Below are 27,972 nucleotides of genomic sequence, written 5' to 3' on the forward strand. Positions count from 1 at the left end.
AAGTCATAACTTTTCTCTTGACATCTTACTTATCTAAGATTCGTTGCAACTATATATCTGTGGTAGCAGTAATTATCTGCCTGGTCATGTTTTAATCATCACACATTATATAACACACTCTTCAATGGCAGTTAATGGAAACTGATTTTCTGGGTAGGTGTTGGAATTGTTGCAATCAGCCTTGAACTTATGATACCAAATAATAAATTTGTTATAATAAAACATGTAGAATTTAAACTTAAAAATACAAAATGGCAAGCTAACCAAGCCATGTTACATTTGAAACACTGTGATCAGATTGCTGAAACTTTAAGGAGCAGCTATTACTCTTTTCAATGATTGTAAAAATACAAGTTACATAGCATGACATCCCTCTTGACCCTGGCAAGAAAGAAAAACAATGAAGTGCTAGGCGCAATAATACCTTTTTAAAAAACGTAAAGGAGTGAAACCAGGGCTGTGATGGATTATTAGGAGAAGGGAGTCTTGTTCAGACAAGCCAAAAAGCAACAAAGACACAGGTGTGAATCGTCACAAGGTTTTAGTTAGACCCCAGAAACTCGTGTTGTTCTCTTAGCTATAGCCAGGAATGACAACTATTTCATTTGGGGGAGCCATAAGCGTGCAGCCCAACATGTCCTAAAGCTGGTCCTTTCGGAGCTCAATGCTCCCTTCCAAACATGGGAGAGCTGTCCTGGCTAAGCAGGGTGCGCGTCCAGCCGAGGTGCTGAGAGGCACAGTCCTGCTGGGGCGAGTGTCACTCTGCTGCACCCACAGGTGCTGGAACTAGGGGCGTTGGGAGCTGCCACAGCCCAGGACTTGAAAACAGCTTCCAATGGATGCTGGGTTTCCGTGTGATTCGCTGGTTCGCAGCACGCCGAGCGCAGAGGGCTCTGCGTAGCTGAAGTCACCGCACCCCTCGGGCCTGGCACGTCTGTTCGGTCAGCTCAGTCACGCCAGGTTCCCCCCGCCCTCTCTAGTCCCGGAAGCAGACGGGATCCCCAGGACCTGCACGGTTCCATTCGAAGGGCACCGGCGTCAGCAGACGAAACTGATCACGCTCAGTCTGAAGCGCATGCTCAGTAAGGCCAATGCCCGGGGGCGGGGGTTGATGACAGAGCAGCTCCAGGAAGGAGGAGGTGCGCAGGCGCAGAGTCACGTGACGGAGTGGCGGGCTCCTCCGAATCCTGCCGCGGACGGGGAGAGCCAACGGGCCGGGCGCTGAGCCAGCCCCGCGGGTCAGGAGCTGCCGCCGCGGCGGGGTGAGTGCGGGGCGGCCTCAGCGCCCCGAGTCTGCGTGGGAGGGGGCCCCGCCCCGCCCCGCCCCGCCCCGCCCCGCAGCACGACCCCTCCCCGGGGCAGCTACGTGGCCTCAGGGCCCAGCCCGGCAGCCCTCTGGGGCCGCGGCTGTGCGCGTGCGCGGCGCTGTACAAACGAACCCCCCGTGGGGCCGGGACCCTCGCCCTGCGGAGCCCATCCGCGAGGCGGGCGCAGAGGCCGGGCCCAGCGGAGCCCCGCTCACCGCCCGGGGCCGGGGAGGTGGGTAAAGTCATTCGGGGCCTGGTGGGAGGGTTGGGGGCCTAACAGCAGGCGGTGTCTGACGGCCCCGCTAGTGGCTGTACCAAAGATGTTAATAACTGCCCGCAGCTCTGCACCAGCTCCAGCAAGTGTCATTGTAGTCAGCAATAGCCAGCCTCACTCTAGAGCTGTAATAAAAACAGCGATGAGGAAATAGAAGGCAGGGGATGGCAGGTAATAGAGCGGGTCTTGTCATCCTTTCCGCTGATACAGCCTTGGTGTATTCTAGTGTTCCTGTAAAGAAAAGCTAAATAGATAATGACCTAGGCAGTGTTATTTCTAAATAAACAAATTACTGAGTTTTTTCCATGAGAGGTTATTGTGCCTTTAACTGTTGTAAGTTTTTCTCACATCTCTTTGGCCAACATCCAAAATATCAATTCAGACGTATTAAACTCCTACAGAAATACAGAAAAAAGTAATAAACTTCTCTGGCAGGGAAGTTTTAGTACAGGTTGAATCCCTCTTGTCCAGCACCCTCAGGACCTGACCAGTGCTGGATGAGAGAAATTGCTGGATGATGGATGTCAATATTTTCGAGCATATTACTAATACTTCTATCTGTTTTTATTAAACTGTAAAGTTTTTTAGTGAGTAGCATAAAATTAAAAATGCATCTAGTGAATAATTCCTTTTAATATAAACACAAGTAATTTAATAGCATGTGGGAGAGAAAAGTTCCTATATTCTCTGATGAAAAAGCTGTTGAACAAATGCAGTATTTTTAGAAATTCTGTATTGTCATATAGATGACAGGTATGTTTGAGCAGTGGATTTTTATTTTTGTATTTTCTCTTAGGGGAGTTGTATTTAATATTTGGCACGATGGCTATGCAAATGCAATATGAAGCAAATGCAGAGACATCAACAGAGGAAGAGAGCTTTGGTCCACAGTCTATATCAAGGCTAGAGGTACGTAATGAGTGGCTAGCTCAGGACTGGTTTCCTAAGGAAACCAACAGTCTTTACCTAGAAGTTGTAACTGATTTTGCCCACTTGACTTTTTCCAAAGAAGAAAAATATTGTCCAGAAATGTATTTAAAAGTATAAAAGATAAGCTTCAGGAATGCATTAATATGAAACACACTGTTCAGTTACCACTATGATAATACACTGATACTTCAGGATGTATAAGTGCACTGAAACCCAGTAAAACTGTTCATAAAGTAGTCAGATTCTGAATCATAACATACAATTAATAAGTCAAATATCCTGTTGAGCAGAATGGATTCCTTTTCCTAAACTTGTATTGCTTCTTATTCAATAGCTAATAAACCAAATGGAAAGTAGTGCCTCTTTCATGATGTGTATCTTATTGAAACATGAAAATAGTATATAATATAAAGGAAGATTTATGGAGAGAAGCAGTCCTTTCAGCTATTGTTTTATTTGCTAGTGAAGAGGGAAGTTACACTTATTATGTTGCCTTGTAGTATTGCACTTGTAGTCTGAGCCAGTTCCCAGTGAAGTTAGACAGTTTCCATTAATGTTGATGGAAGTTGGAGCATTGTGCCTGCTCCTTCATGGACTATATATTTTTCTCCTTTCAGCAATGTGGTATAAATGCAAATGATGTGAAGAAGTTGGAAGAAGCTGGATTTCACACAGTTGAGGCTGTTGCTTATGCACCAAAGAAGGAGCTACTAAATATTAAAGGCATCAGTGAAGCCAAAGCCGACAAAATCTTGGTAATTATACTTTGCAGCTCCATAAACAATTTAATTCAAGAATGTCAGAATGCTTTACAGAAACTGACCATGATTTTAAAAAGAGACTAAGTGATCGTGAGGACCTCAATCTTTTGGTGCCCAGACTTATTGAAAACCATGCCCCTTGAAAGTGTCTCAGATTGAGCATCTAAAACCTCTAATTGCTTTTTAAAAATCTTTGGTGCTTCTGGTGAACTGTCTGAGCAAACGTCCTTTGGCTTAATGATTGCACCTCTGCGAGAGGCCATAGTTGTGTTGGCTGGAGAAGCTCTCCTACTCACCTACCACAGCCTTCATGGGAAGCTGGGTTCAGTGTAACTGTGTTGCTCTGAGGTGTGGATTTTTCACAACCTTGAATGACCTAGTTATACCAAAGTAAGTGTGCAGCATAGACCTGGCCCAACCTTGTTGTTCTTGACAACGTAAGGGTATGTCTACATTAGGAATTTAGGTAAAAATTGTTACGGTCAGTTTTGTGTCACACGGTTTTTGTAAAATAGAGGGTGCATGTCCACACTAGCACATGAAGTCAATGGAGTTTGTCCCCCATTAGGTTGACACCTTTGACTTTGTCAGCAATGCACGGTTGGTACCTATCCCACAGTTTCTGCTGCCCCTTTGCATTGTGAATTAAGCTCCCAGTGTCTGACAGGACAAAAAAGTGCCGTGAGTGGTTCTGGTTGTGTGTCATCAGCCTCCCATACTGCACTTCTCCACCTCCCCCACCCCTTGCAAAGCAACTGCAAAAAGTGTTTCTGTATCCTTTTTTCATATCCGTGCAAGGCTAGCATGGAGCCCATCCCGCTTCAGAGCATGGGGGCAAGTATTATGAGCACCTTACACATTGTGCTGCAGTATTTGCAGTGCCTAAGCAGCCTTCAGAGCAGTGAAGACTTGGAGGAGGACATGGACATACACGAATATGAGACACTGGAGAAGAGGAAAGGGGAGAGCCTGGCTGCACTCCATGTTTTGTAAACAGTTCAGGGCTGGTTCTGGTGCTGTGAAACTCAGATTGGTGCTACTGTGTTGTTATGCAGGTAAGAGATGATCTGCAGTGGCTACAAAACTTCAACATGTGTAAAGTTCCACATGGAATTTTGCGAATTGCTTTCGCCCACCCTGAAGTGCAGTGATATTGAAATGAGACCTGCTCTGACAGTACAGAAGCCAGTGGAAGTAGCGCTGTGGAAGTGTGCAGTGCCAGGCAGCTACCGGTCAGTGGGCAACTCTACAGTGGGGGCTGCTGTGATCCAGGTAGTCAAAAGACAGTGACTCTGGGAAATGTGCAGGACATAGTGGACAGTTTTGCAGTGATGGGGTTCCCTACCTGGGACAGGGCAATAGATGAAATGGATATCCCTATATTGGCACCAGACCACCTTTCCATATAGTACATAAATTGCTATGGGTACTTCTTCATGGTGTTGCAGGCAGTGGTAGATCACAAGGGCCATTCACTGACATCAGTGCGTGATGGTTCAGAAAGGTGCATACCCTGCACAGCTTTCGGAACACTGGTCCGTTCAGAAAGCTGCAGGATGGAACTTCCTTCACAGACCAGAAAATCACCATTGGAGACATGGAGATGTCAATATTAGTCCTGGGAGATCCAGCTTGTTGCTTGTTCCCTTGGCTCAGGAAGCCATACACAGGTAGCCTGGACAACTGTAAGGAACAGTTCAGCTACAGGGTGAGCAAGCGCAGAATGGGAGTAGAATGTGATTTTGGCCTTTTAAAAAGCCAGGTGCAGGAGAGTCCTAACTTGATTAGACCATAGCAAAATAAACATTTCCCTTGTGGTGGCAGTCTGCTCTCTGTACCATAACTTATGTGATAGTAAGAGGAAAATTTCATGCCAAGCTAGAGGGCTGAGGCAGATCACCTTGCCGCTAATTATGAGCAGCCAGACACCAGAGCAATAAGGAGAGTGCAGTGAGGGGCTCAGCTAATAAGGGATGCTTTGAAAAACAGCTTTATGAATGACCAGACAGTGACATGATAGTCATGTCTGTTGCTGTCAAGGAGGTGCCCCTGTATGATTTGTGCTGGACTGTAAATTCTATGCAACACAAGCAACAAAAACACTGTTTGTGTGAACTTTATAGTTTTTATTCTGCAGACAGTAAAGGAGGTCCTGGCAGGGCCTTTGGGGGTGGGTAAGCAAGAGGTGTTTTGCAGTAGCGGGTGGGGGAATGTCAGCCTTCTGCTCTGAGAAGAGCTCTGGAAGAGTCCCTGGGAGTGGAATGCAAGCCTCCCCTTAACCTCTTCTCTCCACACATTCTGAGGTGCCGATGGGGGGAGGGCACGTGAGTCGTCATGGTCTTCAGTGGGGCTCTATGCTCTTGTACGTACCAGGCACCTCAGGAGCGCTGTTCTCTGCCTCATCAGGTGCAAAATCTCCTCCTGGGGCTGGACTTCACACACACTGAGTGCTATTCTGTCATCCCAATCTGCCTGCCTCTCCTCCTATGTGGTTCGCCAGGCATTTAACTGTGCCCTCTCTGTGCAGGAAGTTTGCATGTGCTCTAGGAACATGTCTTCTCACGTTAGTTCACTGCTTGGGATCTATTCCAGTCTAACAGCTGGGGGCGGGGGGGAGCAGGGTGTGTATGGAGTGGAGCAATGGTCAATGAGCCCACTGTTGAGCACACTGCAACAAAACATAAGTGAAGACCAGACATGAGGGAGATGCATTTACTGTGGATGAGAAGTTTTACAACTTACAAAGGAGTTTATGAAAGATCCTGTCTTGCACACAGCAGGCATATGTGTAGGGAAACATTTGACTTATAAGCATCCTCTGTAAAGCAAGTACTACAAAGAGATCTTAGAGACCTGCTTAACTTGGTTCACTTCCAGCTATGATAAGTCACAGATTAGGGCATGCTCTCAAGCTTGTGATTGCAATAGCAGTTTCTGAGCTGTGGAAGCTGCAAGTGGGTGGGAGGGAGGGATGGAGTGCAGCTTGTGTTATTGGGGCTGGGTGGCTTTCATGGTTGCTGTGTGCTTCTCCTCATTCTGCTGGGACAGTGAAAGCTTCCCTCCCCCCAGCAGGAGGGAACAAGGAGTGGGGACAGCTGGTAGGGGTGACAGGGCATGGCAGTGTGGATTGTGCTTTCCTCCTTGTGGTTGTGTGTGTGGCTCTCGCAGTTGCTGTGTGCGCCTTCCCCCTTGGATGGGGCACTGAAAGTGTCCCTTCCCCTAGCAGCCTGGGAAAGGGAGGGGAGGGGAGTGACCCAGGCATGGCAGAGCAGCTTGTGCTATCATAATAGCTTAATACTCCTTTTCCCTGCTTCCTCTTAAGTTGCAAAGAGAAATATGAGTCTCCTTAGAATAACACATGTCAGTAAGGAGCGGGTGATGAGTGAATGTGGGCAGAAAGCTGGTTGGTACGCTGCAGTGCTCTGTGATATAATGACACCAGACTACTAACTGGTGGCTTGCTTAGAAAGGTGGCCTATAGTGGAGGTTGGAATAAGGCCCAGATATCCCCAAAAACCCTCATGAGAAGAATTAGAGTACCTGTCTGAGAGTTTTATGGAGATGTCCAGAGACAGTGAGCACTTCATCCTACGCAAGTTAAAAAGTTGTTCTGAGGGCCCTGGCCTGTGTAGATACAGCACCCACCACAGATCACACCCAACTGCCTCAACCCACTTGTGGCATGATTAAAAATGAGAACTCCACCAGAGGTGCCCCCCAGCTGCCATCAGTGCCCCCTGGGAGGAGGGGATGGGATCTAAAGTTGAAAAATAGTCCTGGCTGTCGGTGAAATCGGCTTCTCCATTCACTTCCTCACCACTGTTGTTGTCCCCTTCCTCATCCTCCATGTCTTTCTAGCTGTCGCCAGAGGCTGCCTGGAGAACCTCTTTGGGGCTGGTATTTGGGTGGGTCCTCCCCCTGCGGAATCCTACATAACTGCTCGTAAAAATGGCATGTTTGTGACAATGACCCAGAATGTTTATTTGCTTTGTCTTCTGTTAAGCCTGCCTGAGCACCTTTATTTTCATGCAGCACTGCTGAGTGTCCCTTGTGTATCCTTTCTCCACTATGCCCTGTGAGATCTTGGCATGGACGTCTGTGTTTCTTTTGCTGCTTCATAGTTCTGCCAGCACAGTTTGCGTGCGTGCACGCACGCACGCACGCACGCACGCACAGTGAGGTCCTGGATCTCCTGTACATGCAATGTTGGAGCTCATCTGTGACTCTGGGAATTCATGGCCAGATGTGCTGATGAGGTTTTCTGCCTGCTCCACTTGTCATGCTGGCCAAACAGGAATGAAATTCAAACTTTCCTGGGCCATTTTCTGCATACTTGCAGGGCAAAGGAATTGAAAGTGGTGGTCAGAGTGGTCACACTCTGGGGTACTGTGGGACACCTCCAGGAGGCCAAGAATATTGAATTTCACAACACTCCATCTGCACTACCTTAAGGTTGACCATGTAAGGTTCATTTTGGTGGTATTCTTTGTGAAAAGCAGGAGTATAAAAGTTGATTTTAGGAGCCCATAAAGTTGGCGGAATGGACCTTGTTGTGTGGACTGACTACTTAGATAATTGACCTAAGTCACCTAAATTTGAACTAACTTCCTAGTATAGACCAGGCCTAAAGCCTAGAGTTTACAGGACAAAAAGATGTAAAAAGCCACAGACTCCACTTGTTCTGTGAAAATAAACTTCCTCTTGTAATGCAAGGATTTTCACACACCGATTTTTAAAGTAAAACCACCCTCTGTTACTTGAATACATTCCCATAGTTGCTTTTAAAGCCAAGTATGTAAAAAGTAGCAGGCTTCTTGCTTGGTGGTGGCCAAGGTGGAGATACAGAAAATACAACTTACCATGAATAAAAAATCCTAAAAGTAATTTTTTGTCATGTAAATAATGGCTCTGACTAATTCACAGATTTACAAATAGGCTGGAAGGCCCTATTTACTAGTCAGAATGCTGTAGCATGTGTTCTTGCTAATAATGCTATTTCTTGACCCAATATAATAACATATATTTGTTATAAATCAATCAAGATGGTTGTATAAAACTGTGCTGTGTACTGGGGGGCCCTGTCTACGTTTGGCTTTTAACCATGGTGACCAGAACAGGGTGTTTAAAAACAGTTTTATAACACAGTTCTGACAAACATATCGATACAACCATGCTGCAGCAGTGTTGGTACATCAATAGTGAGAACATTTGGAAGCTGTCTGTAGCTGTGTATTTTGGGATTTCTAGCCAATGATGTAAAAGCAAACATGAACTCAGGACTGACAACTGAATTGAAAATTTGTGGGAATACTGATGTTGGTATTGTGTTCATCTGTTCTACTGGAAGTGATAGGCTGGCTGGTATTCTTTAAATTGCTTCATTCTGTGACACTGGCTTCTTTTCAGATTTGTCAGCTGTACTGTAGACAAGAATAGACATCCACTGTAGCTGGTCTTTTCTGATTGGATTCTGAGTTACTGTATCATGTAGCATCTTCTAATTTGGAATGTTCTTATGACCCTACTGAACCACTTTTCATTTATAAACAAATGAGCTGTAAAACGCAAAGCTTTCCTCAGTGTACATTTGCTTGCATACTGTAGGGAGCTAGCTAGCCTTCAAAATAAAATATGTTCATGTGCTAAATGTTTCTAGCTTCACACATGGAGGAATAAGGTAAGGTGTTTTGTTATAAAAATGACTTGCTGTAAAATAGGCAAAATAGATTCTGGAGAAATTTCTGTGAATGAGATTTCCTTCTAACTATGAGGTACAAGTAACTGCATGTATAATCTGCCAATAACTGCTGAAATACATGCCAGTTTATGTAAATGCTTTCTCACATCATGGAAGAGGAAAATTTCTGTATTTGTTAGTTGTATGAGAGGTAATACAGCTTTTAAACCCATATTGTGTCCCCTTCACTGTATATATGATTTAATTATCTTTGTCTTCAGGCAGAAGCAGCTAAATTGGTTCCAATGGGTTTCACCACAGCGACAGAGTTCCATCAGCGGAGGTCCGAGATCATCCAGATAACTACTGGATCCAAAGAACTTGATAAACTGCTTCAAGGTGTTAATTCTACTTATCTTTGTTCATTATATTATGTAGTCTACAAAATCGTAAACCCATCAGAGCAGTGCATGGAACATGGGGTTTTCTGCTAGCAGAACTGGAATCTTCACAGTGCTGCTCTGCCTTGTAATGATTAGTTCCTCTCAGCTGCCATGTCCAGAGAGAGCACCAGGAGAAGCTCTAATAGGAAATGAATTTCACTGGATGTAGGAGGACGCAAGAGACAGTTTTACATCTTTTGTTACTGACTATTACTAAAGTTTTATTGAGAAAACAAAAAGTAGTATTTGCTTTTCCCTATTCCCCCTTCCTACATGAGAAACGCAAAGGATAATGGGATTCCCCTTAATTTAGCTAACCTGTGAACATAGTTATCTGTGCTGCTGCTCCACAACATGAACAAACCCAGGTACCCAAGACCTGTGGTTATTTATTATCTGAGTTTTGAAATGTTTCTGAAGTAAAGCTACACAGATGTAGAAAACATACGTGACAAACAAGTCCCTATAAATCATACACTTCCACTGCACTTTATAACCTATGTTCTTAATGTATGGGTGCCTGTGTTTTTTTTTTCTTCCCCAGGGGGAATAGAAACAGGGTCCATAACTGAGATGTTTGGGGAATTCCGAACTGGGAAGACACAGTTGTGTCACACGCTGGCAGTAACCTGTCAAGTGAGTGGTTGGTCATTTTATGAAAATTAAATATGTATTTGTAAAAGAAGTTGCTTCTGAATCCTTGACGATCAATGTACCTTTCTTACTCATGCAAATAAACTTGCAGCTAGAAAGGAAGCGCAAAAAATCTGTAGTCACGTACACTGTACAACAGAAACCAGCCAGACTTTGTGACACCATGGATTGAACAAACAACTTGCTACGAGCTTGTGTTCCATGCTTGTGCCGCTCGTAAGGGTAACTTTAGTGGAGATGTTAAGCATGGAAATAAAAGCCAAGTTATGTTCAATCCAACTACAGAAATAATAAATGGCACCCAGCAAGCTACTTGTTGTTGCCTTGCTTTGATTTTTGAGATCAGAAAAGAAACTTCCTGGTTTCTGTCTAATTTGGGTACCATACTGTACTCCTGTGGGAATCAGAATTCATACCATCTATCAAAACAAAAAAGCAGTTCAGTAGCACTTGAAAGACTAACAAAATAATTTATTAGGGGGTGAGCTTTCGTGGGCCAGACCCACTGCTTCAGACCATCACTCACCACTTAATAAATTATTTTGTTAGTCCTTCAAGTGCTACTGGACTGCTTTTTTTGTTCTGATAGTATATAGACTAGCACGGCTCCCTCTCTGTTACTATTCATACCATCTATGGATTTCTTGTCTCCTCACTGCAGAAAAATGGGGAAATGAAATCTGTGAGGAACACTGTGCTCCTTCACAGCAGTCCAGTTGCATCTGCTGGGAGCAGTCAGCAGCAGAGCAGATCATTGCTGTGGGGAGGAGGGAAGCTGGGCATGCATGTGCTGCTTCTGTAGAGAAATGTTACGGGGTGTGGCAGGACATGTGCCTGCAATGGGAATGAGCGACAGACACTCACTCTCTCCCTCTCACTCACTGTTGCTGCATGATGGGCTTGCAGGTGTAGGGAGCCCTATGAAGGAGGCTCTGAGTTCCCTGAGGCAGAGCAGAAATGTCACAACTAAGCAGGAGGTTGCTAATGTTCCAACTGTCAGTTAACTGTTCCAGTCCTTAGTCAGTTAAGGCTCCTTCACCATTCCAGTGTGGCATAAATAACAGTAATGGAATGCTCTGCTAGGAAGGTCTCTGCTTCTTTTGCTGTGCCAGGGTAGGTCCACTCTACAGTGGAAGGTCAAATTAAGATACTCAATTCCAGCTATGTTAATTACATAGCTGGAGTCCACTTACCTTAATTCGGGCTTCTGCACCATCTCCATTAACAGAGATCGAGGAGCAGGAGTACTGGCACCCATGGGGTCACCCTATAAGTTAGATTTAGCACGTCCCTACCAGGTATGCAAAACTGAACCCTGAAAAATGGACTACAGCAGGGTCGATCCTCCCTGTAGTGAAGACGTACCCTCAGAGAGGCAGAGTTGGATTTAGATTACAGCTCGGGATCTGTTCTTTGAGTGCTTGCTCATGTTCATTCTATAAGAGGTGTGTGAGCTCACCACACACAGCGGTGCTGGAAGCCTTTCCCATAAAGGACTGGCTCTGATGCGCTCTGGAGTGGCTCCCATATGTCGTGGTATAAGGGGCATTGCTGGCTTCCCTCCCACTCATTTCCTTCTTGCCACCAGTGACAGTGCTGGAATGTCTGCTGCTTCAGCTAGCTTTTTCACTTAGTTCAGTGTTACAAACTTTTTCTTTATAGTCTACAGTAATCCTTTAGTGTGTTTGAAATAGTCCCGAGTGGCATGCAGCCTAGGGATGGGGCATGCCCTAGTTCCCAGGCTTTAAGCCCTGCAGTAACTGCAAAAAATGATGCTTGTCAATGATCTGCATTACAGTTGTTTTAAAGTGTCTGGGCATATCACATAAACGTGAAAGTGCCATATCTGTAAGTCTTTCAAGTGTCAGACTAAGAATGAACGAGACATCTGTCTTAAAGCACTCCTGATGTAGTTGGTGTGAACTCTGGCACCAGAACAGCAGAGGTCCAAATCTGCCCAGAGCACCCAGCAACCATGCAGAATACCTGTGCCAGTGCCAATCCTCTGCCCTGGCCCCAAACAAGCAGCAAAAGAAGACCAGGAGAGGAGGCTCTCCTGTAACATGCAAGAGAAAGGAGAGAGCAGGAGGGGGAACCAAGACCTGAGAAGGACTGTTCCCTAAATCCCTGTCTCACCAACGCTGCTAATGTCCCACCAGTGCTCACCCATGCAGAACTACCAGTTCCAGGAGGCAGGCTCAGTGAAGCCCTCATCTGTCTGTGCACTCGGGAAACCATCTAGAAGGCTTGAGATGTGCCTCCCCAATGCCTTGGAGCAAGCCTGTGGAAGTGTACCCTTCCCAGCATCAGCAGCATTGAGACCAGCCCAGTGCCTCACCCATGACTTTGCACTTGGATATCATCATAGCCTTGGCCATCTCTATATGGAGGGTGTCCTGGTTGTTCCTTTTGGGCTTATTGACAGAGGTTCAGCAGTTGATACGGAACTTTCTTTTGACGGACAGGTGCTGTTTCCTGACTGGGTAAAGTAAACGACATGCATCAAAGGACTCCTGTACCACACTGAAAACCCTCAGGCTCTATGTTCTAGATTCATCCTGTAAGTGGTTCAAGCTGCAACAACCCCAGGATTAAGGGAGCCAACCCAAATGAGAGACAGCTCATAAAAGAGCAGCAACTACAAATACCACCAGAGCCACCAACATCCACCTTCTACCCATTCGGGCTCCACCTATAACAGGCAGTGTGGCAAGCAGGCCTTTTGAGGGTGCAAGCATTCGAGAAAAGACCGTTACCTGTTCTGTAACTAATGCTCTTCGAGAGGTATCGTTCATGCCTGTTCAATGAGCCGCTCTCCTTTTCCCAACTGTCAGTTTCCAGCAAGAAGAAACTGAAGGTGGTGGAAACTGGCAGCTCACATTATTCCACGGTATGCCTGGGCCACTGCCCAAGGCACCAGTGCCAGTCCCCTCTGAATACAACTGAGGGAAAAACTTCTGGTACCAATACACATGGTGATGAGTACACTTAGTATGGAATGCACATGAGCAACGCATCTCAAAGAACACCAGCCACGGAAAGGATAACTTTTTTATTCACACATTTAAAAAAATGCAGGATTACGATTAGCAAAACTGTATGGCTTTCTTGTGTGAAAGTCTGAGCAATTTAAAGTGATATTCTACTTTACAGAACCCCAACCACTGCAATACAATAATGTAATTTAATTGAAAATCCAGATTTATGACTGTAATGCAGGGCATTGGCTAGCAAGTATTTGTAATTTAACTTTCATGTGTTTAGGAAATGCTGCATAGTTATTGTGATTTTTTTTCTGTATATAAGTTTAAATAAATTACCAAAATAAGTGAAACTAGTGTGATTATACTGCACCATTTAGAGTAACAAAATATGCATAATTTGCATAATTTTGGATTTTTTGGCCCAACATTGTGGATATTTTTGATGCAGAATTCTCTAAGCGGTAACGCTTCCATAAACCTCTCTCCTTGCCGATAACTGAGAAGAGGGAGGTGAAGCTGTTTACAACTCATCCCCTAGCTAACTGCTCATTTTATGTATTTTACGTTTCCAACTCATGTCTTTTCCTACGTTTCAATTGGCTGTTTTTATCAGACAGTATATCAGTGCAAGGTGGAAATGGGTTACTTAAGATTGAATAAGAGGATTAACTTTCAATTCGATTCTTATGCATATTATAACTTTTTTGACAGGAAAGGGCATAGTATTCAACCTGACTGCTTAAGTTGGGGTGAATAAATCAGAATTTTTGTTTTCAAATTGGTTACTGGCTGCTCAGGTTTCAGGAAGCTTATGCTGATTTGTGCACTTAGTACAGAACTGAGTACCCTAATGTTTGTATTCATTTTTAAAATTAGGCTTCTCCTGTACTGGGTTTTTCATTTCCTGCTTGGTTCTCTCAGGGGAAGGTTATTTGACTCGCTGATATTGGTTAAATATACTAGTATCAGTAAGATGTGAGACAGTAATTGGCTTTAATTTTCCAGACCTGAAAACTGGTCACTGACATTTATTTGTTGTTCTCTTTAGCTCCCCATTGATCGAGGTGGCGGCGAAGGAAAGTCCATGTACATTGACACAGAGGGTACCTTCCGCCCAGAACGTCTTCTAGCTGTGGCTGAAAGGTCTGTATTATAGTTAGAAACTCACTGGCTCTAGTTATAACATGGGTCTGTTGCCTTATCAGTAAATTGTCCATGGATCATCAGTTTGACTCCTTATACGTACTTCAGTGGAAGCTGCAAGTAAGAACTCTTCCTACAAGATCTTTCCCCACAGCAGCTGTTCACCTATATAGAAGCACTTTGGAACAGCATGCGTACATTGGCTTTTGGCAAACATACTTTAACCCAAGTTCTCCAATTTTATTCAGCAACAAGAATAAACTAGTCTTTATTACAGCTGGTGACACTGATTTACTTTTTAGTAGCCATTTCTTATAAACCCAGTTCTGGATAAAATGCTGTGCATTCAAAACGTTTCATTTTGAGTTTAGCCTATAAATATTATTAAAGAAATGATGGTAAATCCCATGTATAAACCTCTTCAGGGCACCTCCTTAGAACTAGGTTTTTGTCAGAAGAGGTGGGACAGCAATCAGGGTGTCTTGATAATTCACAGATTTTTTTTTTCCTTTCTCATACCTGTAGTTGGGTCCTGTTTCCCTTCGTTTCAAAGGATTCTAAAATGCTTTACAAACTTGCATATATGCCACAGCTCTGATTCTCTGTTTGAGCATCAAAGGGGAAGATCCAAAAATCTTGTCCCTGCATGGATTCTGACCAGTGTGTGAAGTCTGAGGTGCGGGTACCATTGACTAGACACAGCAGCTAAGTAGTTCCACTTCTGTGGAGATTTAGAACTCTGCAGGACTAAAGCACCGTGTCTTTTGGTACTTAACTACATGTGTCTGGTTTAAATGAAACATGACTGGGGGTGTATGGCTGAACTTTGTTTAATCTGGGTTCAAATATATCATTTGACTTATAGCATTCCCACTTGAGTGCTGCAATTTTAACAGAGTAAAGCCACATCAGAGGTTAGGAGAGGAGGTGAAGCAAGTCACATGCAACGGAAATGACAGGAGAATTTTAGGAAAGTGGAATGTAACTGCATGGTTTGGAATTTGGCTATAAATCTGAAGCTTTCACTTCTGTTGTAATTATTAACAGATCTAGTTGACTCATCCACCTTTTGTGAGTAACTAGAATCACAGCACCAAAACAGAAGGATCAGCAGCATTAATTAGCCAAAACAGCCTGTCGGCAACAATGAGCATTGGTTTTTCTGGCCTGCAACTGTTTGCATCATACAAAAAGGCTGGTTTGATCTGGGTGCAATGGTTAGAATGTTCTACAGAGAAGTAACAGTAAAACCCTGTTCAGCTTGCTTTTTGAAGAAACCTGCCATGCACCTATTTACTGTCTTAAAAATACCTTGTTTGTTTTTTCTTCTGGAGTAACTCATGTACACACAGGCAAGGTTCCTCAATCTGTGTCCTCTCAGTCCACCTCAGGGTATCTAGTTATAAAGGCCTTCTCTGTCCTTACAAGAGACTTCTTCAGCACTGGCTTTATTTTTGCCTTTTTCCACTGCTCAGAACATTTCTTCTGGCGTTGTGGTATCTGTGCCAAGGCCCCGTACCTCCCTGGTGTGTCACCCTTGGGATCTTAGTAGACCTGAACAAGAAAATTTGCCAGACCAGAGGAGGTCATGCTTCTGGGATTGCCTGGGAGGCCACCCCTTCAGGCCATGACCCACTCCCTGCGTCCAAGCTGCCTGGAGGGCTCTGCTCCTGGCAGGGCTCTCTGCCACCAGGCTGCTCCAGGGCTCCCCAGCCCAGTTCCCTGCCTCTGTGGTCTGTCAGTGGGGATCCCATCCCATGTGGGGATACCCTGGCAGGGTCCCCACAGGCCTTCCTGGCTCAGCTCCCCCTGCAGGGAGGCTGGTGCTGCATGAGACATTGCCTAATGAATTAGGTAAAGCAGCTGAGGCTTTTCCCATGCTTTGGATGACTTCATAGTACAGTAAACTCTCATATCCGGTGGGACTGGCAGATTGACATAGTCAAATATTCTGGATAATGGAGAGGTTTACCTAACACTAAAGAAAAACAAGATTAGATATTAAGAAACAAACAAATGTATGCAGAGTACTTTATTTGCCAACAACAGTAGTATTTTATTCTGTAAACTTATACTGTATTTGCTTTATTTGTATTTACGTTCACTATACTGTACTTATGGAAAACATAACTATAATTCACTTATGGTTAAAATGCTGGTTATATGAGAGTTCCAGATGACAGAATGCTGGACATGAAAGAGTTTACTATGTGTTAATTCCCACAGTACAGCTACCAGTCCACATGCAATATATACGTCATGTCTGTAAGCCTTTCCATGACTATATTTGGTAAATCTAATACGTTGAAAGGTGGCAAACTGGTACGACTACCAGCTTGCTGCCCAAAACTCTTGCATTTTGGAAGGAAATACCTTAATTTGCTGTTCTCTAAATATTAAGGGATTTCTGGGTTGCTATCAGTATGCCCAATGCCAAGAAAACAGTCAAAGTTGACTTTGTTCTTTCGTAATGGAGCAGAGACTAAGAGGATTGTTTATTACTGCTCACATAGATACCTCTTAAATTTATGATCAAGTAAACTTCACATGAATTTCTTTTCAGTCTTGTGATGTTTTATTGGAGTAACACACTGCATTTAGTCTATTTCATTGCAGAATGGTAATTGGTGTGTTCTCATTGTCTTGTTCTCAACTTTTTGTTTTGCAGAAGTATGTTGGAGGGTAGGGTTTGGAGCTGTTTCTAGTCACTAAAATCCTGAAAGTCCCCTGAGAAGCCGACTTTGATTTTCAAATTTTCCATTTAATTGCAATAGTTTTTATATATTCAGAAGATCCTTTTCTTCAGTTTATTCTTGTTTTCAGGTGCACCTGCTAGCTAACTACTCTAGGCAAAAAGTCGCAGAATCTTCCATGTTCTTGTTTTAATTTTTTTTCCCTAGATATGGCTTGTCTGGCAGTGACGTCCTTGATAATGTGGCGTATGCTCGAGCATTTAACACAGATCATCAGACCCAGCTCCTGTATCAAGCATCTGCTATGATGGCTGAATCAAGGTAATAAAACTGACACAGAAATAACTTGTCCACTCTTAAATGATGATATTGTGAAGCCACCCAAAATGAAAGATTAGTGGGTAGATTGCATTTGCAGAACAGATGCAGAAATGATTTTAATCAAATACTTTTAGACATATCAACTCTACAATATGGATAATGATTTTATCTGGCTAAAAGAGGAATCAAGCCTCAAATGAAGCTGCAACTATTTACATATAAGATATGGTCCACATCTGCTGGTGAAATTTTGGGTGATTGACTAATGCTGTGGTAGGTTGGAGGGTAGTGTTTTACCAGTTCACACTCCTTTTTAGGAAAGGGAAGATTTAATTCAGATGTTGAGTGTTAAAAAAGCTGATAATCAGAGGACTGTGATGAAGTTAATTTAATTGGAAATTAAAATTAGTATTTGAACTGGAGAGGAGATGCTATCGGTACCTAGAAACTATTCATTAAAGGCTTGATCTAGCAAGTGCTGATCACTCTGAGATGATGAATCAATGCATTGAAGTTACATGCCTTGCTGAAGTTGATGGGGTGCTTACACGATGCAGTGGTTAGCTGAATCAGACCAGAGTGCTGAGCACCCTGCAGGAACAAGCAAGACTCTGGAATCTGCAATCTCTATCCTGTTGGAGAATCTTCAAGCTCTAACTGTAAGAGTTCCTAAATTACTGCAGCCTCCTCATGCACTAGACTTGTGCAAAGGACTGAGTGGGATACGCTGTACACACTGTGAAACAGATCAGGGATGTCCTATTTGGTTACATGACTGACAGATAAGCAGATGCTTATTGGTTAGTGTTACTGGTTACTGTAGCACCCCCCCGCCCAAATACATAGGGAATGACTGGCTCAGCCTCTCTCCCTGCTCTCCTGTGCTGGGATGCCCTGCTGCTGCTCTGCCTTTAAAAGCCTGAGCTGGCACGCAGGCTGGCTCATCTTCTGTCTCTGCTGTGACACACAGGGTTGTTAACCAAATAATTGAGAGATTTTGGTAGTTACTTGCTTATCAGATTACTTGCTCTTTAACATCCCTACTACAGATGTTCAGTAAGTGAGTTGTAGATTGGTGAGTTCAGCCCCATTTCAAAGCATAATTGGGCTAATAGCAACTGCATTCCCCTCCCTAGAAAAACTGATCAGTTCTTCAGGAAATCTGACCCTGCAAGTGTGCATTAAGACACATCGACCCTGAACAACAGTGGCCACTACCAGTCCCCCCTCATATTCTTGAAGCAACAGAGAGGGGTTGGAGAAAGGTGTTTAGTGCCATTTTAAACTAAGGGGGGAAATGGATGTGGCCTTTAGATTGCTACTATTGATTATATTATGGAGGTGTCTTTTTTAAAAAATATAGCTCCTGATAGTTGGAAGGGTAGTTACATTGCTTTATTGTTTTCTTTCAGTAATGCGGTGTGCTGGGCATTGTACAAAGACAAATGAAAATACGGCTCCTGACATAAAATGCTTATGAGAGCTAGATAGGTACTGAAAGTAATACATGTGCCATGTTCTCCAGGTATGCTTTGCTGATCGTGGACAGCGCCACAGCCCTATACAGGACTGACTACTCTGGCAGGGGTGAGCTGTCAGCCAGGCAGATGCATCTGGCCAGATTTTTGCGTATGCTACTTCGACTTGCAGATGAGGTAAGCTGTCAGTGGACTCTTTTCCTCCGGTCCCCTTATTATTTCATTCTCTGAATACCCACTACCTGCAACACTTCCTCTTGCTGGAGTTTACTTCATACAAAGGATTTTCCACACATCATACAACTGCTCTCAGTATCAGTCGGGGGGGTGGGGGGGAAGGAGAGTTCACTGGGCCCCACTAGGTCTAGAATGGGAAAGTAGTGCCTACAGAGATCTGGTTACCAAAGCTTGACTTTTACTAGCTCCATTTGTTAAAAAGAAACAGAGCTTGATTTCATGCTTCTGTCCCAATAGTTCGGTGTGGCAGTTGTGATCACTAATCAGGTGGTAGCACAGGTAGATGGAGCTGCCATGTTTGCTGCAGATCCCAAAAAGCCTATTGGAGGGAACATCATAGCACATGCCTCAACCACAAGGTAAGACTACATTACTAATTTCCATTCACATTATTCTTTAACGTCTTGGTTTGTTATTTTGTGGGTGGGTGGAGGTGACGGGGGGGGGAGTCTGTCAATCATGTTTTTCTGATCTTTTAAGAAAAAAAAAAAAAAAACTAAGGAGCATCTTTGATCAGGGAGAAGTGACTTTTGTGGTGAAATTAAAATAGAGTAAAATCCTGATTACCCAACATATCCCAATTGTCGGATAATCAGGGGAGGGGATCACACGGGGGTGTGGGGGGGCTGCCTGGGTCCCTTCTGGAGGGTGTCCTGGTGGCTCCCTGGGGTGGGCTGACTGGTGGCTGCTATGGAGCTGGCTCTCAGGGTAGACTGCCAGCTGCGATGGGCAGCTTACCCAGGCCCCGGAGTATAGGGCCTTAGCATGCCCAGGGTGGGCTGCTGGCAACATGGGGCTGGGGGAGGATATCTGACCCCGACTTATCCAACATTCTGTTTTATCCCACACTGGTCTCAGGGAGTGTCGGATGAAACAGTGTGTTGGATAACCCAGGGTTGGGTAATCAGGGTTTCACTGTCGTGTGATATAGCAATCAGAAAAACCTCGCTGGTCCTCAGTGTGTTGGATCTTTATGTTGCCAGATATATGACTGATTTACTGCAAGCAAACAATATTTGAATAAATCACTTTATTTCTTTCTCTTTGTCAGGCTCTATCTGAGAAAAGGCCGAGGTGAAACCAGAATATGCAAAATTTATGACTCTCCTTGCCTTCCTGAGGCTGAAGCTATGTTTGCTATTAATGCTGATGGAGTGGGAGATGCTAAAGATTGATGAGCCTGTTCTGTTCCACTTGTAAAAACACGAGGCGGTTGACCAAAGGAGGCTGTCTACTCTATATGGCCAACTTTTTATTTTTTTACAGATGCTTTCCTACTGCAGTCTCTGTAGAAGAGCTACCTGAGGAGTCTATTGCATTTGTGTGACTAAACAGATATGTTTGGAACACATCAGGAGCAACTAGTCCTGGTCTGAGGAACATAACTCTTGGGGGCTAATTTAACACAGTTTCTTAAGAACGTCCAGGAGGGCTGTAGTTTCCATTGCCCTGGCAGATGTTGCTACAGTTGGATCCTGCGTGTGGAGGTAGCACTGGGCAACAACTTGTTACCTTGGTTTGTGGATTCTGTGCAGGGTAATTGGGTTTGTCACATGGGAGGAGTGATAACTTCAAGGTTTTCCCAGTTATTTTAATGATTTAATTGAGAAACAGAACAGTGTTATAAGATACGGGTACAAGAATAGAACTACACAATGCAGTGATTAACTATGATCACAGTTAACATACTAATTCCATTCTTTTGGCTACTGAAAGCACTCTCTTTGAATTTGCATTTGTGTGGATTTCTTTTCTATCTCAACAGCATTGTGTGGGAATCTGTTTTTAATAAAGGAGTCATGAAATTTTGGTTATATTAGTGGTTTCTGGGATTCAGACAGCCACCAGTTCAGACTACTGTGTTTTCTGCTGAGCCAATGAGAAGAAGTCCATTAGTCTACACTGGTGCTGCTGATTCCCAGAATCTGAATTATAAGCTAGAACTTTTCTTTGTAGATCCATTTACATAGCCACAGTGATTAAAAAAAAGTATATTCTCCGCCTAGCTTGAAACAGCTAAGCACATCATAACCCTGTACTGTAATTAATTTGTAGGCACCTTTTGGGAGCATTTTTGAGAGGAGATATAGGCCATGTAAAATAATCTTTTACACAAAGAGTAATTGTGTTAACTGATTTAGGGCTGATTAAAGTTAGTCTTACGGTGGTGATGGTTGGCAGTGAAAACAGTGCCTCCTTGTATTTTTTTGTCCTTACCTGGCATAAACATTTCCAGAGACTAGAAGAAAGGAAAATATGCAGATGCCCCTATGTGACTCAATGGGATTAGTACATAGTTTAGTTTAATATCTTACCTGGAAAGTTCTTTGTACTGATGGCAGAAACGTGCTCCCCTTCCTTTTCCTTCATATGGGCAGGGCCATATCGACTGTCGGGCTGGGCAGCTCCCTGTATTAGGCTGAAGTTTCCTATTATCTTTGTTTACCATTTTGCCAGATTTTAACTACTTAGGGCTGACATTTGGTCAGGTGGGATGCGTGTCTTTGACCTGAATTGTTTTTGTAAAATTTCAGCCAATCCTGTTCTGATATTTTAAAAAATGAGGCTCAAAAAATACTGTGTTCTGCCCTTTTCTTCGAGAGGCTCTTGCATCCCTAGTCTTTTGGCAGACCCTTGAAAGGGGGCAGGGGGATGGCCTTTAGCTCAAGGCTGTGCTTTCTAGCGATCCAGAAGAGTGGGACTGAGACAGCACAGATGACCTTAACTTGGCCATTCCTTAGCTTCTGAGTGTTTGACTTTTCACCTTTAATGTTCTTTTCATAGTTGTTCAGTGTATAATGTCAATCATCTCTAATATAAAACACAGCTGTTGTTAAATAGCTCACAGTGTTACACTACAGTTTAGAAATTCACAAATATCATTTGAGATCACGCACACAGTGTCATTAGCTGAACTGAAATTTAACCAGTAAACTGGGATTAATATTTCCACATAAAATGGCATAAGATTGTTTCAAGTCTGATATGAAACCAACCCTCCAGGAGCAGACGGCTCCTTCATATCAAGTTGGCTAACTAGTTCATTTCTAACACGATATTCTATTTGAGGTAAGCTTAGCATAAGACCCTATCACTCTGGTTCCAATGCCTTCGAGTAGGGCATTAATGTAAGTAACATCTGGCACATATTTAATCCGCCCCAAGGGCAGAAGCATGTAACAGAATGTCTTGTTTTAGTAGGATTATATTGTGCATTGCTGTAGTTGTTAGAGAAGGCCAGGTCAAGGCAGTGAGCCGTGCAGTTGGAGTAGAAGGTAACTGGGTTTGTCATGATTCTTTGTTCCTGGTGACAATCATTCCACAGTCTCAGACCAGCCTCCAGGAAAGTTCTCTTATGCACAGTTGCACATTTTTATAAAACCAGTTTTTATTGCAGGTCTCCTCAGTATCAGCTAGAGCTGACTGGTCAGCGCCTGATTTTTGATCTGAGAGCACTTCGGTGCATAGAAATGCCAGCTCCTCTTTTCCGAACAGACAGCTACTCCTGAATTTGCAGAGAACACTGTTAGCTTTATCCAGCCTTCAGCGGCACTGAAAGGTGAAAGTTCCATTTCCAGTCTCATCCTATGTATTACGTTGCTTCTGCTGTCCTTTGACAGCATTATATGACACAACTCCCCAGTTGGATCTCTGTGTATTTTAGCTCCATACAATTAAATTGACTTTTACTAATCCAAATTTTTCTCAGTTACTGACTCTAACATTTGGTCTTTTGCAGAGTTGCAGTTACTCCTGAAGTACTTACCTGTATTGGTATCGCACTGCCACTCTCCATAACAGCTCTAGTTCCCACACAGTCTAAGATAGGAATGGGCAACCAAGAACAGCTGCTGGGCAGCATGAGTGGCTCTTCATCTCAGTGGGCCGCAGCAGCCTGTGGTTCACTGGGATTCTGTGTGTGTGGCCCAGTGGCTCCCCTGTGTGCCCCCCTCTCCCATGCCTCTTGCACAGTGGGGCAATGGAGCCCGACACTCAGCACTCTCGAGCATGTGAATCAGGCAGTTTGTGGTGCTCTGAAAGTGCGAGGGGGAGGGGTAAGGTGCAGGGCTCTGGTGCTCCAGTGTGCGAGAGAGAGATGGGGGGGGGGTCCCATTGGCCACAGGTTGCCCATCACTGATTTAAGAGATGTCTAGATTTAGGCTTGGCCTGTAATAGGCAGGTAAGTTGATTGCAGATACAACTTCTAGCTATAGTAGTTGCATAGCTAGGCTCCATTTATCTGCAATTGACTTGCCTGGCCATCCACGCAAAGGGAGGTCACCACTGACCTCTCCTACTCCTCCATGGTAGTGGTTGACTGCCAACCCCAGATAGTTTGATTTCATGTGTCTCCACCTGACCGGGTTGATCGTCCCTGTAGCATAGAAAAACCCTTAGTTGCAAGACATAGAGCTAAGCACTTAGGGGGCAATGGAGGCAAACGTTTCAAAGCCAGGCCCCCTACTTAAAGCCTGATCCTATTGAAAGTCAGCGGGATTTAGGCTCCTATAGTACTTAGGAAATTTTGCCCAAGGTAACTTTTGTTTTACCCAGAGCTGAACAGCGAGGCATTTCCCCACAAAAGATGACAGCGCTTATCACACAGCATTGACTTACATTTTGAAGCAATAGTCCTCTTTGAAAAACATCAAATACTTAAAAATAAGCCTGTCATCAACATCTCCTTTACTCTCAAGGGAGTGCAGCTAATATTGCTAGTCCTGTAAAAACACTCTTCCTATTCTTCCCTTGTGCATTTCTTGACACTTCATAAAAGGTCCTTGCAAGCATTGGGGTAGAATCAGGCAATAGCATATAGATAAATTTTTTCAGCTGCTCTTTTTACAGCAGTTCACACTGTTCAAGACAGCTTTGCTCAGGACCTATACTGGAGTCTAGACATGACTAATATGAAAGGATTATTGTTGAAAGGAAAGTTTCACAGTGCATGACAATCTGTGTACTTAGAAGTATTGCTAGGTAGTAATTACTGGTAGAGGAAATGAGTGGGCTGAAATATTTGGATTAATTAAAAGCTGTACATGCCCAGAGCGTGATAGTTTGCTTTTTCTTTTCCCCCCTGAGGGCTATTGACAGCTGTCTGGTAGACTGTAATATATCCTGTGGCGGGGCACTGACCATCACAGTTTCAGCACTGGTTAGTTACCAGTCACGAATGTCCTGCTGCCAGTCCTCTGAGTAATGACACATCTGCTTTGCATCTCTAGGAAAACTGGCAATGCTATTAGCTACATAATTTGCCTTTTGTAAAATGCAGAAAACATGGGCCTGAAGAACTGAACTAGCCTCACAGTTGGAAGAACATGCACATTTCAAGCTGTTGAGAAATATTTCAGTGTTTTCTCATAAGAGAACAGTGACAACACATAATTTGCTGCATTTTATTCTGGGCAACTTCCCAGCTTCAGAAGCATTTGCTAAATTTTTCCAGATGTAGATGTGCTGGTGCAAGTGTAAAAGCACTACTCAATGGCTCCAGTTATCCCCCTTTCTTAGCTTTGCAAATACATGAGCCCACTGTGTGACAAGAGACCTTGCCTGGGGATGGGATCTTTAAGGGTCAGAATTCCAATAGAAAACAGGATTCTTGAAGGAGGTTTCTGGTGTTTCAGCACTTCTCAAATTGCAGGGCAGGACCCCCAACTGGATCACAATCCCATTTTAATGGGGCCACTGGATTTGGCTTAGATTTGATGGAGCCCACACCCTGGCTCTGAAACCCAAACACTTCAACCCTAGTATTGGGACTCAGGCTACAGGACGGCAGCCTGGGGAATGAAGTGCTTTGGCTTGAGGCTTCTCTGTCCTGGGTTGGGGGCTCAGGTCTTTCTCCACTCCCCACAGTCATGTATAATTTGTCAGAAGATGGTGACAGTGCAGTGAATTTTGAGAACTGCTGGGTTATCTCATTTCAACACTACGCAAGCCTGGGTTTTCTGACCAGAACCTTAGGTTGAAGCATCAGTCTGGCTCATCCCCTGGCCGCTTGTCTTCTCGCTCAAGTTCAGTTTACGTAGTTGATCTTAATATCTGCCATTAACCTTTTTTTAAAGCTGTCTTCTGCCAGCACTACAGGGTCTCTACAGTGCTCCTTGTTCTCAAACACTGATTATTGGTAATCTCTGTTACTGACTATTAGTGCCAGGGGAGAGCTTGCAGTAACAGGAAGGGGATACTATTGTAGCACATGGTCTCACTGGCGCCTATCTTTTTCACCCACCTACAATTGGCCTCAGTGTTTCCATTAGTTTTAGTCACTAGAGGGTTTGAGCTAGTGGAATAGGAGGCTAGTTAACTATTACAGAGAGCTTTGGGCTTTGAAGACCCATAGGTGGCCACCAATTTTTACCTTGTTTTAGGTGACAACAACTGGCATTGTCATCAAAGAGTGTGTGGTGTTCTACTGAGGTGTAAGTACTTGAAATCCTCCCCTGCCCTCACAGTGATAACTAGCTATGTTATTCTTTGCTTCAGCCCCCACCAAAAACTGTTATCTAATATTGTTCTTGACTGCTCAACTGATCCCATGCTTTGTCCTTGAGAGTATATATATCCATGGCCTGATTGGTAAAGGATACAGAGAGATCACCTTCATCTACCTCTCATTTGTCAGTTAAAGTTCAGTTGCTTAACCTGTGGAGCACATCACGATCCTTGCATGAAAGACACTCACTGAATTACAAACTAATTTCTGGGTGATAGCTCTATAGCTGAGTAATTAACACGGAGGCTGATGTTCACTTGATTGCCTGTGGTGGAACAAAAAGTATTTTCTGCTAAAATAGATGCAGAGCAGCAGGCAAACTGGTGAAAATACCATGTACAGTACATTGCTGAGAAGCTATTTTATCTCAGTTTATGATAGCCATTATGAATAATCATCTGTGCCTTGCATTATACTGCTCTATTTTACACTTGAAAAGATGACCCTTGGAGCGTGTTGCTTTGCATACCATCTTAAGCATTCAGTTAGATGACAGACGAGCTACTGCTGCTGCTCTAAGGGTTTAACCTTTTTTCCCCTGGTATGTTTTCTACTGACCAGAGAAGTTCTTATTTGACTCCTGAAGTAGTGTCTAAGGTTTCTGGTAAAACAACAGCTCCTATCCCACCATAACTGTAGTCTGGCTGGGAGGCGGCACTGCAGGCCTGAAAACAAAGGAAAGATTGTCAGCATTAGCATGTTGCATAAGAACACACCTCACTGCCTGGTAGGCAGGCAGCCATTTGTTAGTGTTACTCACAGTTCCCAATTAGTGCACAAGTTGTTGCTGGTCAGCACCTCAGGCACTTAGACTCCAAATAATTTTTTTAAAGGCTTGTAAAATTCCAGGCCCCTTTTGAAGAGGTAGGCCTGTCCCCATACTGTACCCTGTATGTGTTTTGGCGCGGGTGTTCTCGTGTTGGTTGGTTGTGGATTTACAAGGCTGTGCACAGCTAGGGTGCTATGTGAACAATTGTTAGATGTTTATATAATAGGTGGCTGAGCAGGTTTAATATTTCCATGTTCTTTTTCTGATCGTACTATTGTGTATTGGCCCATCATGCTGAATTGGGAAGCAGTTTGTTGTGGAAGGGAAGAATGCATTTATGTAGCAACTCGCCCTCAGTCTTTAGAGCAGGGGTCAGCAGCTCTTCCACAGCAGAGTGCCGAAATGTGACCTTTTGACCTCTATGTACTGTCCCAGTGCCAGTGATACTGTTTCAAAATCACTAAAAGGCCTACTTACAACAGCTTCACTAAAGGAAGATGCAGAGCTTTACCATTCAGGTGGCGAGTGATAGCACTACCTGGTCTTTGGGTGGTGGCTTAGAGACTGCTGGGTTAGGCTGTCTACACCGCACAGCTGTGCTGTTTGTAAGGAGCAATGTGTGGCTACTATTTCTCCCTGGGAGGGAGCTCTCCCAGTGCTCAAATTAAACCACCCTTAATGTGTGGTGGTAGCTTTGTTGCCAGCAGTTGGGCTCCCGCTAACAATCTTTTCATCACTAAAATTTCTGTTGTTCAAGGGGATGTTTTTTTCATGACCTGGTGTGACAAAAAGGGCAGTGTAGCTACAGCCTGAGACAGGGTGAAGCTGATCACTCACAGGTCGCAGTCTGCCCCACTGGTTACCAAAATTCCTGTGTTCACAGAAGTCCTTCGCAACACATTGATGATACCTCCAGCCGTAGTTACTAAGGTTAGTGTAAGCAGGGGAGTGGGCTTACTGCTGACGGGAATGTTCTTGGCTTCTACACTACCCTTGTGAAATGGGCCAGCAGAAGGATCTGAGGCCCTGCTCCCACCTCCTGTACCTAAGGGTGTCTCACCCTCAGGGCTACTGTTCCAGTGTGGCAGAGTCCAGGTAACTTCAACCAGCCTGGGCCCGTGATTCCTGGAGGTTCAAACCCTAACCTTATGGTTATTTAGGGCACAGGCTAAGGTGTCCCCTCTCTGGGGTCATCTTCCCTAACCCACTGATGGTTGTATACAGTTCAAAGCAAATAAATTAATTTTGTTTAATAAATTGTAAGACAATAGGGGAAAATATGGGAAAACAACTTACTTTGCTCTGTGCCACAGTGTCTCGGGCCTATCCGCACAGGTCACAGGCCACCTTCCCAGGCCCTGGCCACTAAGAATGGCACTAGGCCTACCAGAGAACACGCCCACATCAGATTTCAGCTAGAAGCAACACTGGGTTATTACCCCCTCAGTTGCAGCCATGAGGCTTTCAGTTAATTGGCTTTATTTGACCTGTGCTCTCAGACCCTTTCCTATGTTCCCAGCAGATCTGTTGCTCCATTAATGGCCTTAGTCCACCTTGGTAGAAACAAATGTTCATCTTAAGACCGTCTACCTTGGCCCCTATTTCTTGCATTTGTCAAATTGTGACAGTTTTAAACAGGACGTGGAACCATAGTCATTTGATTCTTCACTTGCTGAGTTGCCCCTCAGCTTGCTTCAGGCTGTGAGTCAAGTGAGCCAGGGGCCCTGTAGACAGCCCAGGGGAGGGCTGAAGAGTGGCCTCAGGAGATGTGATGGGGACTGTGGAAGACTGCCCTA

General features: G+C 44.2%; 1 protein-coding gene and 1 long non-coding RNA gene across 3 annotated transcripts in view; one reads left to right on the top strand and one right to left on the bottom strand.

Moving 5' to 3' along the window:
- The first annotated feature begins 1,167 nt into the window (after positions 1-1,167).
- Positions 1,168-23,164, top strand: RAD51 (RAD51 recombinase). 2 transcript variants are annotated; one of them, XM_074998851.1, is made up of 10 exons: positions 1,168-1,262; positions 2,378-2,490; positions 3,129-3,266; positions 9,231-9,348; positions 9,937-10,028; positions 14,079-14,173; positions 17,074-17,187; positions 18,713-18,842; positions 19,140-19,261; positions 19,954-23,164. In XM_074998851.1, exons 2-10 carry the CDS (start codon positions 2,404-2,406, stop codon positions 20,075-20,077), a joined length of 1,020 nt encoding a protein of 339 aa, XP_074854952.1. In that variant the 5' UTR covers positions 1,168-1,262; positions 2,378-2,403; the 3' UTR covers positions 20,078-23,164. The 2 variants fall into 2 exon arrangements, with proteins under 2 accessions (XP_074854952.1, XP_074854953.1); XM_074998852.1 differs by lacking the exon at positions 1,168-1,262 and adding an exon at positions 1,464-1,539.
- A 2,599-nt stretch (positions 23,165-25,763) lies between these two features.
- LOC142015370 (uncharacterized) overlaps positions 25,764-27,972 on the bottom strand; it is a 44,077-nt gene continuing 41,868 nt past the window's right edge. Inside the window, exon 4 of the long non-coding RNA XR_012646140.1 lies at positions 25,764-26,072. This is a non-coding gene — a long non-coding RNA (uncharacterized LOC142015370). The remainder of the gene's footprint in view (positions 26,073-27,972) is intronic.

The sequence above is a fragment of the Carettochelys insculpta genome, chromosome 6 (assembly GCF_033958435.1).
Source record: "Carettochelys insculpta isolate YL-2023 chromosome 6, ASM3395843v1, whole genome shotgun sequence".
In the NCBI taxonomy this organism is placed as follows: Eukaryota; Metazoa; Chordata; order Testudines; family Carettochelyidae; genus Carettochelys; species Carettochelys insculpta.

Excerpts from the sequence above, each read along its gene's own strand:
- RAD51 (XM_074998851.1), top strand. The coding sequence starts at position 2,404 with ATGGCTATGCAAATGCAATATGAAGCAAATGCAGAGACATCAACAGAG. Across the intron at positions 3,267-9,230 it reads CCAAAGCCGACAAAATCTTG|GCAGAAGCAGCTAAATTGGT; the intron begins GTAATTATACTT and ends CTTTGTCTTCAG. Across the intron at positions 14,174-17,073 it reads CTTCTAGCTGTGGCTGAAAG|ATATGGCTTGTCTGGCAGTG; the intron begins GTCTGTATTATA and ends TTTTTTCCCTAG.